The sequence below is a fragment of the Anticarsia gemmatalis genome, chromosome 29 (assembly GCF_050436995.1).
Source record: "Anticarsia gemmatalis isolate Benzon Research Colony breed Stoneville strain chromosome 29, ilAntGemm2 primary, whole genome shotgun sequence".
Lineage (NCBI taxonomy): Eukaryota > Metazoa > Arthropoda > Insecta > Lepidoptera > Erebidae > Anticarsia > Anticarsia gemmatalis.
In genome coordinates, this window is record NC_134773.1 from 1,716,769 (window position 1) to 1,732,693 (window position 15,925).

General features: G+C 37.6%; 3 protein-coding genes across 3 annotated transcripts; all 3 read left to right on the forward strand.

Annotated features, from left to right (window-relative positions):
• The first annotated feature begins 57 nt into the window (after window positions 1–57).
• LOC142985201 (uncharacterized) lies at window positions 58–3,442 on the forward strand. The gene has a single exon (XM_076133233.1). It carries the CDS (start codon window positions 212–214, stop codon window positions 1,136–1,138), a length of 927 nt encoding a protein of 308 aa, XP_075989348.1. The 5' UTR covers window positions 58–211; the 3' UTR covers window positions 1,139–3,442.
• Window positions 3,443–5,455: 2,013 nt separating this feature from the next.
• LOC142985148 (uncharacterized) lies at window positions 5,456–6,900 on the forward strand. The gene is made up of 2 exons (XM_076133146.1): window positions 5,456–5,824; window positions 6,175–6,900. The coding sequence occupies exons 1-2, from the start codon at window positions 5,503–5,505 to the stop codon at window positions 6,723–6,725; spliced, it is 873 nt and encodes a 290-aa protein (XP_075989261.1). The 5' UTR covers window positions 5,456–5,502; the 3' UTR covers window positions 6,726–6,900.
• A 1,000-nt stretch (window positions 6,901–7,900) lies between these two features.
• LOC142984974 (pickpocket protein 19-like) lies at window positions 7,901–15,350 on the forward strand. The gene is made up of 12 exons (XM_076132882.1): window positions 7,901–8,073; window positions 8,689–8,848; window positions 9,181–9,269; window positions 9,718–9,820; window positions 10,417–10,544; window positions 10,901–10,997; window positions 11,524–11,709; window positions 12,651–12,741; window positions 13,183–13,327; window positions 13,535–13,638; window positions 14,038–14,171; window positions 15,249–15,350. The coding sequence occupies exons 1-12, from the start codon at window positions 7,901–7,903 to the stop codon at window positions 15,348–15,350; spliced, it is 1,512 nt and encodes a 503-aa protein (XP_075988997.1).
• The last annotated feature ends 575 nt before the right edge of the window (window positions 15,351–15,925 follow it).

Consider the following 15,925-nt stretch of genomic DNA (forward strand, 5'->3'; position numbering starts at 1 on the left):
AATAGTTTTGCAATGCAGAACGGAAAGCAAAACCATCGTGACTTTTTGACACTGACACTTGACAATTCGTGAAGGACTCCAAAATAAACCAATCCCGATGGTTATTTTTTGTTATTACTGCATTTGAACGTGATAACCTTGAATAAAGATAATTAAATATAATTGCATTGTCATTATTTAAGTGAGTTAAGGTCATACTTAGTCAGTTTTCATGCTTGTGCTTAATACACTTTCGATTCTCGTTCAAGTCGGTTTCATAGTGTTTATGTCATTAGTGTCAATGAACATAATTCGACATTTTACTGGTGGTGTTAAAAAAATGGCTTTAATTGCCCCTGCTATGTTTGTTAACCACGGCGGAGGACCTCTACCTCTACTAGGAGACAAGGACCATGCCGAACTTACAAGTTTTCTTCGGGACGAGGTAAAAAAGCATATAAATTTCAAAGAAATCAAGGCCATAATATTAGTCACCGCTCACTGGCAGGAAAAGGTTGTGAAGATATCGTCAGCAAAGCACCACGATTTATATTTCGATTATTACGGTTTCCCGCCGGAATCGTACAAGTATCGATACGACGCGCCCGGAGATCCGGAACTGGCCGAAAGGATACACGAAGTTTTGAAAAGCGCGGGAATAAATTCAAAGTTGGATCCGGAAAGAGGTTGGGACCATGGAGTTTTTGTGCCAATGATGTTGATTAACCCTGCGGCTAATATTCCTATTGTCCAGATTTCTGTACTTACAAACCAAGATGCTGAACAACATTACAAGCTAGGGCAGGCGTTGTACGAGTTTAGGAAAGAGGGTATCGCTGTCCTCGGCTCCGGAATGTCTTATCATAATATGAGAGAATTTATGTATGGACGAGATAAATCTCAAGTAGTGAATAAAGATTTTGACGATTTCTTAAACAAAGTTTGTACAGCGGATAATGAAGAGGAAAGGAAAGAAGGTCTCATATCTTGGAGAAAGCAGAAAGGTGCAACGGAGTCCCATCCGATGCATGCAGCGGAACATTTCATGCCGTTAGTAGTTATAGCCGGTGCCGGTGGCCCGAAAGCTGGTGAAAGAATATTTAACTGGGATATGAGTGGGACTTTTAGATTAAGCGCTTTTGTATGGAAAGATGAATAAAAATCAATATTTAAATTGTGTATTAAATCAGGCCAATGTAAGCTATAGGGCATAGGCACAAGATGAGTGGTCAAAAATTTTCTTATGATGTGGTAGAAAATAGGTGTATATGTTACTGTAAAAGCCCGAACTGTGGTAAATCCTAAGATTTTCCGATAAAACCTAAGATTTACCAACTCTCAATGGTAAAAGTCCGAACAAGCCAGAGTTTAAAAACTATGTAACGATATATAAAAAAATCCTTCTTCATAACTATGTTTATAACTATTTCAAGGTATAACTATATACTGTGACATACTTATAAAGATGGAGTTTTGGGCAAAGCGACATGGGTAGGTTAGGTTAGAAGGCTAAGGTGGGAGCGAGCGAAGCGAAGCTTCCACCTTAGCATTCGTGGTTATTTTTTTTTAACCACCCAGAAGGAGGAGCCCCGCGAAGCGGGGCTCCGGCGACATCTCGACATCATCAAGTTAATATAGGTAAAAATTCGAAATAAAGGAATTGTTCGGACTTTTACCATTGCGAGTTGGTAAATCTTAGGTTATACCGGAAAATTTTAGGATTTACCACCGTTCCGGCTTTTACAGTAACATATATAAATATCTGATTTTCACTGTTTTTATTTAAAAGTTGTATTATAGCATAATTTATTAACATATTAACATTGGAAACTGCAACTACATAATAATAAATAATAAAAAGTATACAAACTATTATGTATATTGAAATCTCCTAGATTTTGCCAGTGCCTCCATGGGTTTTTTTTATTTATTTAGCTTGTAAAGAGGACAGTCTTCTATAAAAGGTTGGAGATCCACCTAAGACGACTACCTTACATGCTTCAAGTTATTTTGGCTAATAGATTTTTATATTTATTTATGAAACACACTTAACATATTTATTATTTTGCCAGTAGGCGATTAAAAATGGCTGTTGTATCAGTGTTACAAATAAAAAAAGTGAATTATTAGCATTATGGCTAGTTAAGCAGATACAAATGTCTTTCATCTAGGGTAAAAAAAAGTTCATTGCCTCTCTCTGTGGTCTGATCAGTATTGTATGTATAAGACTGGCTGGTGACAAGATCTTTGACTTTATTCCCAGGCTATACAACATCCTATGAATGAATGCTATGTCTTTTCTTTCATAGGTTTATACTACATGCAATTAGGTGCCTTTACACACACGCTCTTTCGCGACGGCGCACTCTTTCCTTTGTTGTTTCACGCGCGAAAGAGCGTATCTGTAAAAGCACCTATATAGTATGTGTATCTATATCCTATATGTTCCATTATATTAAATTTATTTGTATCTGCTAAACTATCATACTTAATTATAGTATTATAAGTTTGCCAAATGTTAGTGCCTTGTATGTATGTTAATGCAATCACAAATATTACTAAATAATTAATTTTGTTACAGTTATACTAATTTATTAACTAAACATCATTATGTTAACAAATAAACTAATTTAAATGTCCTAAGCACTTAATAGGTATACTTTACTAAAAAACCTTGAAGATTATATTTCGAGATCTTAGAATGCAACGTCATTGATATATTTAGGTGTTGCCAAATAACTTGAACACCACAAGTAGGTGTTATCAAACTGAACGTAGACACAGTGCAGAGGACTCTCGGTTGAGTGTTGTAACAATCGAGTGATCGAAGCGCAATAGTCCTCGACGTCGCGTCCTGCAATACTTTACAAGCGAACCTTAATATCGTTCATTATGATGTAGCGACATTGTTCTAATTGTTTGGCGACATCTATGTTAAACCTTAGATAAAAGTTTTGACATAATTTATTTGTAATCATGACTGTTTTCTACAAATTTGTGATGACATTTTTTTTACTTTGGGAATGGCCGATAAAAACAAATGACAACGCTGTTTTAAAACGCTAGTTCATGGTGAAGCCCTTTATTTTATTAATAAATGATTTAGATGAGATATCCTTAAAAAATCGAAACTGTATACATTGATGTTATACTGTCTGTTTTGTGTCTAATAAATTAAATTTTGCATTGAAGACAGATTTTTTTAAAATAATTATTGTGAATTTTACTTTCTCTGAAATCATCGCAAAGGAAAAAAGTCGGTTCGAATTAGATTTTTTTTTTATTTGACATAAGGATTTACGTTCAAAAACTAATCTAAGGTTTGAATAAAAAGGTACAATAAAATGCAATAATAGTTTGTTGTTATAATTTTAATTATTAAAAGTATTATTAAGGGACCATTGTATTTAAATTTTGTTATTAAGCTTTAAGAGTTGCTTATGTGTAAGTAAAGTTTATATGAAAAGGATTTAAGTTTGTTTTAATTTACCCAAATAGCCACCCACGTATTGAAAGACTATTTAAGGCGGTAGCCATATGCTCAGGTTGTCGTTCGATACCCACGCGTAACAAATATCTGTGTGTGATCAAATATTTTTCAGACGGATATTAGTTCTCTATATAAAACGAACCATTGCTTTAATAAATATGCAGCTGCTTTGGATTGCTTCAAATGTCACAATTCACACGATTTTGTAACTGTGTCCGTATCGAGGTCATAATGTTATCTAGTGTTGAACTACAGTGACTAAAGTTAATTTAAATAATATATCATACCACATATTATAAAATGAAAACCCCGTTGGGTCTATCTGTGTGTTTGTTTTGCGGCAAACACAAAAATTACCGGCCCGGTTTTCATGCGGTTTTTACTAATGGGCAGTGGCTCATCGTAAAAACCGCATGAAAACTAGCCCTGTATACATGGGAAATGTTTAAGTACCTATCTACAATATTATTCATTACAAATTACGCAGGTTTCATGCTGAGAATGAATTAATACGATAAGTAATCAAATCAAATCAAATCATTTATTCATATACCTAGGTCAAATGTTGACACTTATGATAGTCAATGATACAGAGAGTGAATTTACCGCAAGTTCGGAAGGTAGGGCCAATGAGAAGAGCTGGCAAGAAACTCCAGGCCACTCTTTTTAATCGCCAATTAATTTTAACAATCTTTCTATTAGGTATAAATTTTTGATGATGTAAGGAGCTGCTACCAACACTACCGAACACACATAGGTATAATATAAATAAATTAAATCAATATAAAAGTATATGTAGATGGTGCTCTCCCATCAATTTCGGTCATGGCGATCACTTAATGAGCGAATATTTCGCGTTCTGTTGAAATGATTTCTATGCAGTTTATAGAAAAGTATTAGTTATATTTAGAAGGAGGTTTTTCTACTTCTAACAGTCTTTAAAAACAAAATGTAACTCCGAAACTAACTCACACAATGATTGTTAAAGAAAAAAATATCATTTATTTTGACATGCAGTCACCACTTTAACAACGGCGCAGTGGTTAACGTGGTCATCTAGCCGCAATAACCGTAGCGCTGCGTGTGGTGGGTTCGAATCCCACCCGGGACAAATCTACGTGTGATGAGCACGAGCATCTGTTCTGAGCCTGGTTGTTAATTATCTTTCTAAGAATGTATTTATAAGTAAGTATATAAGTATGTTCATCAGTTATTTGGTTACCAATACCATAGTGCAAGCTTTGATTTAGATATTTATTTTTAAATTGTTTAGAGTGTAAAGTGTTTGGCGTAGTAAGTTAGCAACTATTTAAGTTAGGGCAAAGCAATGTCTGTCAAGTTCGCTGGTATTTTAAGAAAACCAGTTGCGTATTTATTCAATAAAACTTGAAATACTACATTTAAATTTGTCTTAGATAGGTACCTAACATGATCGGGTTTTGAATCTACTTTTTGTAAAACAACTCTTGCACAAGTCCAATTCCTTTGAACGCAATGCCGTTTAAATGTTTAATTTTTAGAGCGAATCGATGCGCTGAACTTGATAAGCATTTAAAACGACAATCATCAATTATTTTTTGTTCATAGAGAGTAAATATTCGATATAATTACGACTAAATATGTGACCTAGCTATTTATAAAATAGGAACACCTATACAAATAGGTACCTACTTACTTATTTGTTATCAAGATGACAAATTATATATCTTCTACCTTTTACATTTTCTAGCCACTTACTCGAACCTACCAAAATGTTATAATCAGTTAAAACTAAATAGGTACCTAGTCATCTATAAGAATAATAAAGGATACCATAGTTTTGTCTATATCTAACTAAATGATATAAAAAATATCTGATCAGGTCTATATGAACACGTGAAGCCTAAACGCATAAATTATATCACGATTCCCGACAGTAATTGTTTTTAATTAGCATAAATGTTTATATTACGAGTTACGACCTATTTAAAACAAACAATATTATCAAAAGTTCCAGTTTTGTGTACATATCGGTCGTGTCAACAGTCACCACAATGACAATGTTAAAATTAATTATATTCTGTTTTTTGACGAAAGTAGTCATGTCAAGTGAAAAGTATTTAGCGCCGTCTGTTTTTTTGAATCATGGCGGCGGCCCATATCCTGTTTTAGGTGAAAAATATAACCTAGAAATAGCGGAATCATTGAGAAATGTGACGAATTTTGTGAATTTAGATAGATTGAAGGCTATTATTATAGTGACTGCGCATAGGGAGGAGGATATTGTGACTATTTCGTCTGGTGAAAAACATTCTTTGTTGTACGATTATTATAATTTCCCGCCAGAAAGTTATGAGTTTAAATATGAAGCCCCAGGTAAGAAAATATTTATTTTTACGAATTAACGGTTATATTATTATTCTTTGATATTCAACACCTCTAGTTAGGTGTCAGTTAACAGGTGATTTTGCGGGTTTCTCATCTATTTTCAGTATAATTGATTTGCTCCAAAAAGGGTGAAATCGCTGCTTATAAAATACTTACATAAATGTGTGTATTATGGGGTCTTTATTGGTCGCAAATTATTATGTTAGTTCCAAGTAATAGGGGTGAGCTTATTGTCATATAACGGGCTCGGTACCGAACTCCGGACTACCCGACTTGCCCGATTCGGAAACGGAACCACCCCACAGAGGCAGCCAGTAAATTCATACTTACATTTTCAGGTGATCCAGTTTTGGCGCGAAGAATTCACGAAGCGTTCAAAAGCGCGGGAATTCCATCAGCCTTAGACGACCAAAGAGGATGGGACCATGGAGTCTTCATACCAATGATGTTAATCAACCCGAAAGCGAATATTCCTATTATACAAATATCTATATTAAAAAACCAAAATGCTGAACAACATTATGAAATAGGAAAAGTATTATACGAATTTCGGAAAGACGGCGTCGCCATTTTCGGTTCGGGGTTGTCATACCACAATATGCACGAATTCCGAATTGCCGATCCTGAGACTGAAAATACTATTGTAAATAAAGAATTTGATGATTTCTTAAATAATGTTTGTGTTGGGGATGAGGTTAATAGAAAAAATATTGTGTTTTGGGAGAAACAAAATGGCGCTTATGAGAGTCATGTGAAAGGAAAGGCTGATCATTTGATGCCTTTGATTGTGAACGCCGGGGCCGGAGGATCGCGCAATGGGAGAAAGATTTTCGATTCTATATTTTTGGGGAAGTTTAGATTAAGTGGTTTTGTTTGGGATGAGGAATAATTTTAATATTAGCTTTATTGAGTTTGTAATTTAATAAGGAATAACTAACGTGTTCACTTATTCACTAAGTAAGTGATATCATTATATCTGTGTCTCTCACTCACAAGACATTGTAACATTCACACGAGTGTTCAAAACAAAAATTCGAAACCTAATAAATAATCCGAAATCCTGTTTTAAATAATTTTATTTTAAAACCTCCTTAATAAATAATTTAACATGTAAGTAATAAATTATTGATGCTGGCCGTTACAACTGGAAAAAAACTTACTCTAGCCTTAAGGCTAATAAAAAAGAAAACATTTTTTTTAACATTTAAAGGCATCTTTTGATTATTTTCGAGATAATCAGCCAGTACCGACCTGATATATTTATTCTGAAATAAGTTGTTAATTAAACAGGTTGTATGACTAATAAATGAATTATGAGCAGAATCCTTTACATGCATGGCTTGCGTGTTTGAAATGTTGTACGTTTAGATAATTATTTAATTTATCTATTTCTGTTATTAGATTTAGATCAGGGCTTTAAATATAGAGGTTTATTTGAAGTCTAGACGATACAATACCTTAGTTAATCATTCTTAAAGATTTACTTAGTCATTGTTTTCAACAAAAAAACTAGCTAAACTAAAGTAAGCCCTACAACAGGTAGGTACATACAATCATGCTTACTTCCCATAGAGGTTGGCAGAGACCAGAGAAAAAGAAGCCCTAATAATACGCTGATAACTACCAAATTGGGTTCGCAGTTCCCAATATTGTCATGTTGAAACAAAGTATTATGTATTACAAAACCATAGATTATCCATACATAATTACATACTTTAACACGTTATAATTACCTAAAAAGCATTTCATTGTATTCCGTGACATAAAATTGCATGATTTAACAATCATTTTACAGACATCACATATTTATTTTTATGAAAAGTATACCTAAATAGCTATTAAAATATTAATTTTCACAGTAGTAGAACACAGGTTGGTAAACAATCAGTTTGTTAAGCAATCTTTAACACAGACGATACATGGACGGGTGACCGCTAAAATTTGAGTTGAGCTTCTCCGGGCTTCGGAGGCCACGTGAAAAGTCGGCCCGTGTTGACAATTAAGATAACAGTCGATAAGCCATTTCATTAGGTTTTCAACACTTATTAGACTATACGAAAAGTAATGTATACTTATTACGACTACCCCGTTTCTCGGGAGAAACGTCAAGTTAAAAAGCCAGGGAGAATTCGCCGATGGCTGGCAACACTCATGGAGGTCGGGAGGGACTTTTGCAAAGATACGAGTATACATGGTTTCAATCATATTGCTGCTCCGAGAAGATTGTGGATTGAACGGTAGGTTCAAAAGGATCGGATTACTCTAAAAGGATTTTTTTTTGTAGACACCTCCTCCGTCGCGGGGACCTTTACAAACACACAAACAACGGACACAAAGTACAATCAGACCCGAAACAATTATTTGTGGATTGCACAAATAATTGTTCCGTGTGGGCATCGAACTCACGATCAACCGACGCAGTGGAGGCAGCCGAATTTAGTTTTCACTTTTTTATTTGATCATTGCGACGTAAATACGCAATTATTTGTATTTTACTCAATATGAAACGAGTACTCCTTACTTAATGATCTTAAACATTATTAAACTTGAATTCAAATCGGTGATGTCTTGAAAAAGTGGTTCGTAGTATTCGTAACCGGCGGTCCTGTATGACAACATGTATGTATGTGAATGAAGCAAGGGAACGTTTGTAAGGATCGTATCAAGTGGCGCTCTTTGGTCTATGGCTAAGTGCCTATTTCTATGGGAAAAAGGCGTGTGATTTTTATGTATGTATGTGGATGTGAATGTAGCAAGGGAAGTTTGTAAGAATACTTTAAAGCGTTTTTTGGTCTCTGCCTACTCCTTTAGCAGAAAGGCGTGATTTTTTGTACATATGTATATTATTGCAGTCTTCTCTGGGTATGTGCATGTGCTCTCGCTACATGGGGTGCTCTGGACGTATCGCTGGGACAGCTGCAGCGTTACAACGAGAGTCCCACGGTCGTGACCCTGGAGAAAGACTTCCGATCCTGGAGGTTTAGCCTTCCCGCCATTACTTGCTGTTATATGGTAAGAGCCAACAGTTTAGATTTTAAATTTTTTACAAGGTTGCATCACAATAATGTTTTCTTTCACAGTTGGAACAAGTGATTATTATTTCTAATAGGTACTATAACTAGGAAAAGGCAGTATTATAAATGAGAAAGTTTGTGGGGATGGATGTATATGCCTTGTCTCTGTCAACTTTTTCACGAAAAAACTACTGAAAATTGTAATAAAATTTGATACACATAAGTATATTATAAGCTAGACTAGCGCAAAGGATACTTTTTACCACGGGAAATCTAATAATCTATCAATATCTAATAATCTCTAGAATTAATGTGTTTTTATTTCTTCAGAATCGCATGGACCCAAACAAGTTGCCAGGCGTTATAAAGAAATACTGGAACATAGATGTACATGACGAACAATACGCCTATTATACCAGGTAACATTATTTCATTTACAAACTAAATGGAAAAGCGCTCGTAGCAATGCTCTCACCGGCCGGTAAACTATCTGTGGGTTAGGCTAAGGCGCAGTCATCTAATAGATGGGTGACCGCATAGTAGTATTTGAACTGAGCGTCTCCGTGCTTCGGAGGGTATGCACAAAGTCGGTCTCGATTGGTGCCAATTAGGATAACAGTCGTAAAGCCACGTCAAAGGCCTGTCGAGCTTGAACGAGCTTTGACACTAGGTTGACCAGTAACCATACGGCATTCAATTAAATATTTAACCCCTTACTATATAAGTTAAGATACTAAAGTACTGAATAAGAAACGAGTAAGGCTTTAAGTCTATCACGTTGGTAAACTGCGGTTTGGGGAATACAGCGCGGTAATGGGTTTTTGTTTCTAATTATGTTTGATTGCAATTTAATTTCGATATTTACAGGTTTGTAAATGCAGTTGCAAGCTCCGACCTGTTTCATCTTAACAAATTTGAAGAGTTCAAAGACCTGAACAATCCGGTAGATATGTTCCAGATTGCTGTTGATGTAAGTTAATTGAAGTAGTTTACTAATTAATATAGCTTTAATTAACCCATTTTCTCCCACTGCTGGTTAAGGCACTCTTCCCCCTTTTCGAAATCAGGGGTTCTTTAGTCCACCACGCTGACCAGGTGCCGGGACTTAGCTTTGATGATTGTATTTCTTTAATTGCTTGGTTACCTTCGAGTGTATTAACAAATAAAAGAATTAACCTATTAATGTCCCACTATTAAGCAAGGGTTTCCTCCCGTAATGAGGGCGGGGCTAGGCCTTGAGTCCACCACGCTAGCCAAGTACGGGTTAAGGACTTTTGGAGACCCTTGCCCTGCAGTGAGACACTTATAATCTATACTAATATTATAAAGCTGAAGAGTTTGTTTGTTTGAACGCGCTAATCTCAGGAACTACCGGTCAAAAATGAAAAATTCTTTCAGTGTTAGATAGCCCATTTATCGAGGAAGGCTATCATCACGCTACGACCAATAGGGGCAGAGTACCAGTAAAAAATGTTACAAAAACGGGGGAAAAATTCACCCATTCTCTGACGCAAGCGAAGTTGCGCGTGTCAGCTAGTGGGTTAGAAAAAGAAAGTATTTTTGCAGGTGATGCCGGAAGCTGCGATCAAGACCATGTCCTCGGAGGGCAGCAACTTCAAGTGGTGGCCGGTCATGACGGAGGGGGGCGCCTGTTACGTGTCCAACTCTTTGACGCTGGCTGACGTCGCTATTGTGTGAGTAACAGGTTCAATATTGACATTCTTGACTGTCAAACGCTTTTCCCATGATAGTAATCCCATTACTGGGCATAGATTTCTCCCAACCTTTGTACCTATATCTGCACTTTTTCAACAATCTTTTTAAGCCGACTTAAAAAAAAAAGGCCCTGGTTACGGCCACCACGCCTGACCACGCCGCTACCATTGCCTCGGGAGGTCGTGGGTTCGATTCCCACACGGAACAATTATTATTTGTGCGATCCACAAATAGTTCTTTCAGATCTGGTTACGTACTTTATGTCCGTTGTTTGTATGTTTGTAGAAGTCCCCCGAAACTCAAGAGCAATTAAAAAAATATATTTATATTGCAGTAAGCCGAAGTCCAACGAGACGGCTGTGACTCCCATCACCTGCAAATATTCCACCCTGAGTTGTTACATCATAATGGACGTCAATACTCCCGCTGATGTAAGTACAATTACCAGGTTCGTTTTAAAGCTAAGCAGGCTTTGGCGCGGACAAGTAATAGATGGGTGACCTTATTCTGCTTTCGGCAATAGATTCACCGTCTATTGAATGGCAACAACATTTTAAACAACAAAGCGTGCCCATTTAATACATATTCATACTATTCATACTAATATTATAAATGCGAAAGTAACTCTGTCTGTCTGTCTGCTACTCAATCACGCCTAAACTACTGTACCAATTTGCATGAAATTTGGTATGGAGATATTTTGATACCCGAGAAAGGACAAACCCTATATATCATCACACTACGACCAAAAGGAGCAGAGTACCAGTAATTAATGTTACAAAAACGGCGAAAATTTTCACCCATTCTTTCTTATTGGACGCAAGCGAAGTTGCGCGGGTCAGCATACAGTACCTACACCATAATACAACAGGATTGATTTAAGAATAGGAACCGTACTTTTCATACCAGACCGACATTTCTTGCATCGACAATTTTTAGTAACTTTCCTACTCCTAGTTCTACGTGCACTCCCCCTACGACGTGGCCGACCTGACGGACCCCCCCTCAGCGGTCTACCTCACCATCACCCGTACCACCGAGCTGAGCATCATGGAGACGCGCTGCGGCCGAGGAGTTAAAGACCTGGCGCCAACCAGGCGCGGCTGTTTGTATACTGATGAACCTAGTGATGAAGGAAGAAGGGTAAGGTTTCATGCATTAAGGAAAGTGAATACCAAAACTAAAATGCCACTTAACCATTTGCGGACCCGAACAACTGTTATCCTTCTACAACTTATACATGCCCCATGAACACGTAAACACCCCCCTTCCCCTTCTACCTCTCTCTCAAAAAACTTAATTCTCCTTAAGATCCCAAACTTACTTAATAATCCTGGATCCCCATTGGCTTTTACAATAAAGACCAGCTTCTAAAAAAAAGAATCTTGATTGGTAGTTTTCGTAAATATGAGTGATTGTAGTGCGCTTTATGGAGACGCGCTGCGGCCGAGGAGTTAAAGACCTGGCGCCCACCAGGCGCGGCTGTCTGTATACTGATGAACCTATTGATGAAGGACGTAGGGTAAGGTCTCATGCTTTCAGAAAAGTAATTTAGGTACAGACTTCACAAAATCTATTGTATTACCCTTCGAGATTCTAGTCAACATCTCGTACTCACTATTTGCGGACCCATACACCAACCTACCCTACAACAACTTTAACCTCTTGAAGACACCTCTCTCTCAGAAGACTCAAGGTGTACTGCGTCCACAGGATCGGCATTTCAGTGCCATAGAAATGAATACAAAGCAACATATAAAACGCTTTAATCTGCCCTCCCCGTCAATATCTCAAACGTACCTTTGAAGACCTTAACCCCTAAAAAATGACCCCCATTAGGCTTTACCATAGAGATAGGTTTAATAGTCCAATGGGATGCAAAACTGACACGACCAATGAGAGGTCAGGCGCAGGACCAAGGCTTTATATACTCTCCGTGGCACCGAGGTCTACAACCTCAACTACAACAAAAAGTTGGGAATAAATTTTTAACCCGTCCTACGATTCGTACCGTAGATGTGCGCGGTCGGTAGTGTCTACCGACTGCGCCAGGAAGGTATGATGTTATGTATGTATATTCACAGGTGTACAGCACCAATACGTGTCGTCTTTCATGCAGAAGTAGGCTGGCTCTCAAGAAATGTGGATGTTTACCTTTCTATTATTTCTATGAAGGTGAGAAACGCTTGCATCATCATTTTGTTCCATGTTTCATTCAATAATAACTATCACTGATTAGTGGTCGTATTTTTGAACCCTAGACCACTTTTGGGGGATTTAAATACTTAAACCATTCAAATATTTCAATTTTATTTTAGCTGAAATAACTCACCATTTAAATTCTAGCTAGGAACGAGGTGATCATGTTCCTCCAACTAAAGGCAGGATCCTCCGACCAGGCGAGGCGATCATGACTGGTGGGCCTAGGCTGCCCGACTGTTCCAGTCGGGAACTTGTATATATAGTCAATTGCAGTGCAAACTTTGATAGCGCGATTCAGGATTTGTGACGTCATGTGGGTCGATGGTTCTGCGCTTGTTCCGTGAGATGCCGCTGTATGTAGCTGTCCGCTACATACTTACTAGTAGTTATTTTTTAACAAGTATTCTATCGTAGCGGGTCCATCTTGCACGCCGGCCGGGATGTGGTGTCTGTCGAGGTTCTCCCAGCAGCTGGCCAGCACCGACGGAGAGAAATGCGTGTGCGCGCCGCAGTGTGTGGACAGTGTCTTCAAAGAGATCTCGACGAACGATCAGATATGGTGAGACAAACTAAAAGCTATGATTTTTATTTAAACAGCTCTCGCACTAAGATTTGCTCTTGTGTCGCGGAGACTTTTACAAACATACAAACAACAGACACAAGAACTTAATTTCCTTTATTTCCTTAATATTAGTAGGTATCGAAGTACGGTGTGGACTACGAGACATACATACAAACTTTTATACCATTTGTGTTCTTCTCCCAGGGATAAAGGTCCCTTCATGGCCCGAGGATCAGTCAAGTTCACAGTACAAGCTCCCCGGACGAGGTACACCAGGGAAATTGTCTTCCACTTTCAGGATTTAGTGGGTAAGTTACCTTATAGATCGTAGAATTAATGTGGTTAGCCACATACCCCGTCTAACGAAATTATAGCAAGTTTCATTCTATCCTAATGCCAATGAGGAGACCATTAGACCAAAAACAATAATGGTTAAAAAAACCGGCCAAGTGCGAGTCAGACTCGCGCAAGAAGGGTACCAAACAAAAATGTTATATTGTCTATTCTTTTTTTTGTATTTGTTGTTATAGCGGCAAATACATTATTTGTGAAAATTCAGCTTCCTAGCTATAACGGTTTATGAGTAGCCTGGTGACAGACGGACAGATGTACGGACAGACAGCGTAGGTTAAGGGTTCCGGTTTTGCCTTTTGGGTACGGAACAATAAAAAATTGCATTAGAATCGACAAGATATAATGATTTACAGTATCATTCGGAGGAGCGGCCGGGTTGTTCCTGGGAGCCAGTTTCATTAGTTTCATAGAGATACTGTATTTTCTCCTTGCAAGACTCTTCGGAAAGACCAGACATAAGCATGAGAAGACCAAACTGCCAGTTAAGGTACGCACTCTTTATAAAAACACAAGCTTTTTCCCGCGTGGTTTGTGACTGAGGACAGAATTTTCATATAAACTTTCATCGCCTATTTTCTCCCCTTAGGGGTAGAATTGATCAAAATTCTTTCTTAACGGATGCCACACAAAGCACAATCAGCGGGCTTATCACGTATCTCAGTTGACAGCTGTTAAGTCCGCCTTTCTACAAATTGTATAAGAAGTTTAAATAAATAAATAAATATACGTCAAATCTATGGTCACTATTCATGTACATTGCTATGCATTACGCTTTGACGTAAAGTAAATATTAATCACTATAATTTAAAGGAGAAAACAATGGACAGCATAGTGGTTTTCAAATGGTTACTTCAAACTGAGATATGTGATAACCCCCCAAACCCGAAACAATTATTTGTGGATCGCACTATTAATTGCTTCGTGTGGGAATCGAGCCCACGACCCGACGCAGTGGTATCGGCATGGAGACCTAAATCACTACGCCACGGAAGCAAACAAACAAAGTCAAACTTTACCTTCGGGTATAATAGGACTGAAGTTATGTATGTATAATGTATATGTTACTGTAAAAGCCCGAACTGTGGTAAATCCTAAGATTTTCCGGTATAACCTAAGATTTACCAACTCTCAATGGTAAAAGTCCGAACAAGCCAGAGTTTAAAAACTATGTTACGATATATAAAAAAATCCTTCTTCATAACTATGTTTATAACTATTTCACGGTAAGTATAACTATATACTGTGACATACTTATAAAGAAGGAGTTTTGGGCAAAGCGACATGGGTAGGTTAGGTTAGGCTAAGGTGGGAGCGAGCGAAGCGAAGCTCCCACCTTAGTCTTCGTGGTTATTTTTTTTTAACCACCCAGAAGGAGGAGCCCCGCGAAGCGGTGCTCCGGCGACATCTCGACATCATCAAGTGCATATAGGTAAAAGTTCGAAATAAAAGAATTGTTCGGACTTTTACCATTGGGAGTTGGTAAATCTTAGGTTATACCGGAAAATCTTAGGATTTACCACCGTTGGGGCTTTTACAGTAACATATATAATGCTTTATTTTTCAGGTGAAACTACCCACATTAGCGCATGAAACAATACGTATGAAGAAATTATCAGATGTTCTTGAAACACAGAGGAAATATGAGAGATACGACATGGCTTTCTAGTCAAATATTTATTTATTATTAGAGGCCGCTCACGACTTCGTCCGCGTGGAAACCCTTTCCGTGTAAATCCCGATCCCTCGGGAATTCCGGGATAAAAAGTAGCCTATGTGTTATTCTGAATCATATCAATTTTCTCTTTAAAAAGTAAAAAATCTAATACTTTTTATAGGTAGGTTAGAAGTAGCATCAGCCATTGGGTTATTCTCCCCACTTTCACCCCCTACAACTATTAAACGGTAAAGCTATTTTCATCAAACATGTCTAAGAACACTCGCGCATAAGTCACCTTCAACATAAAAAAACTAAATTGAAATTACTGCATCCGTTTGGGAGTTATGACGCCACAGACAGACAGACACGTGAAACTTATAAACACCCTCTGTTTGCGTTGGGGGTTAAAAATAAATACTTAAACAAATATTGTCAAACTTTTGTTTTCATTTTACCCTCCATCGTCCCGGTTCCCACGTTATTACCTTCACGCGACCACGCTAATAATTGGGTCAGCAGAAATCGATACACTGCACCGCTTTATTAAATACTTACTTACACGCGCGGGTTCACTCGCGTTTTAT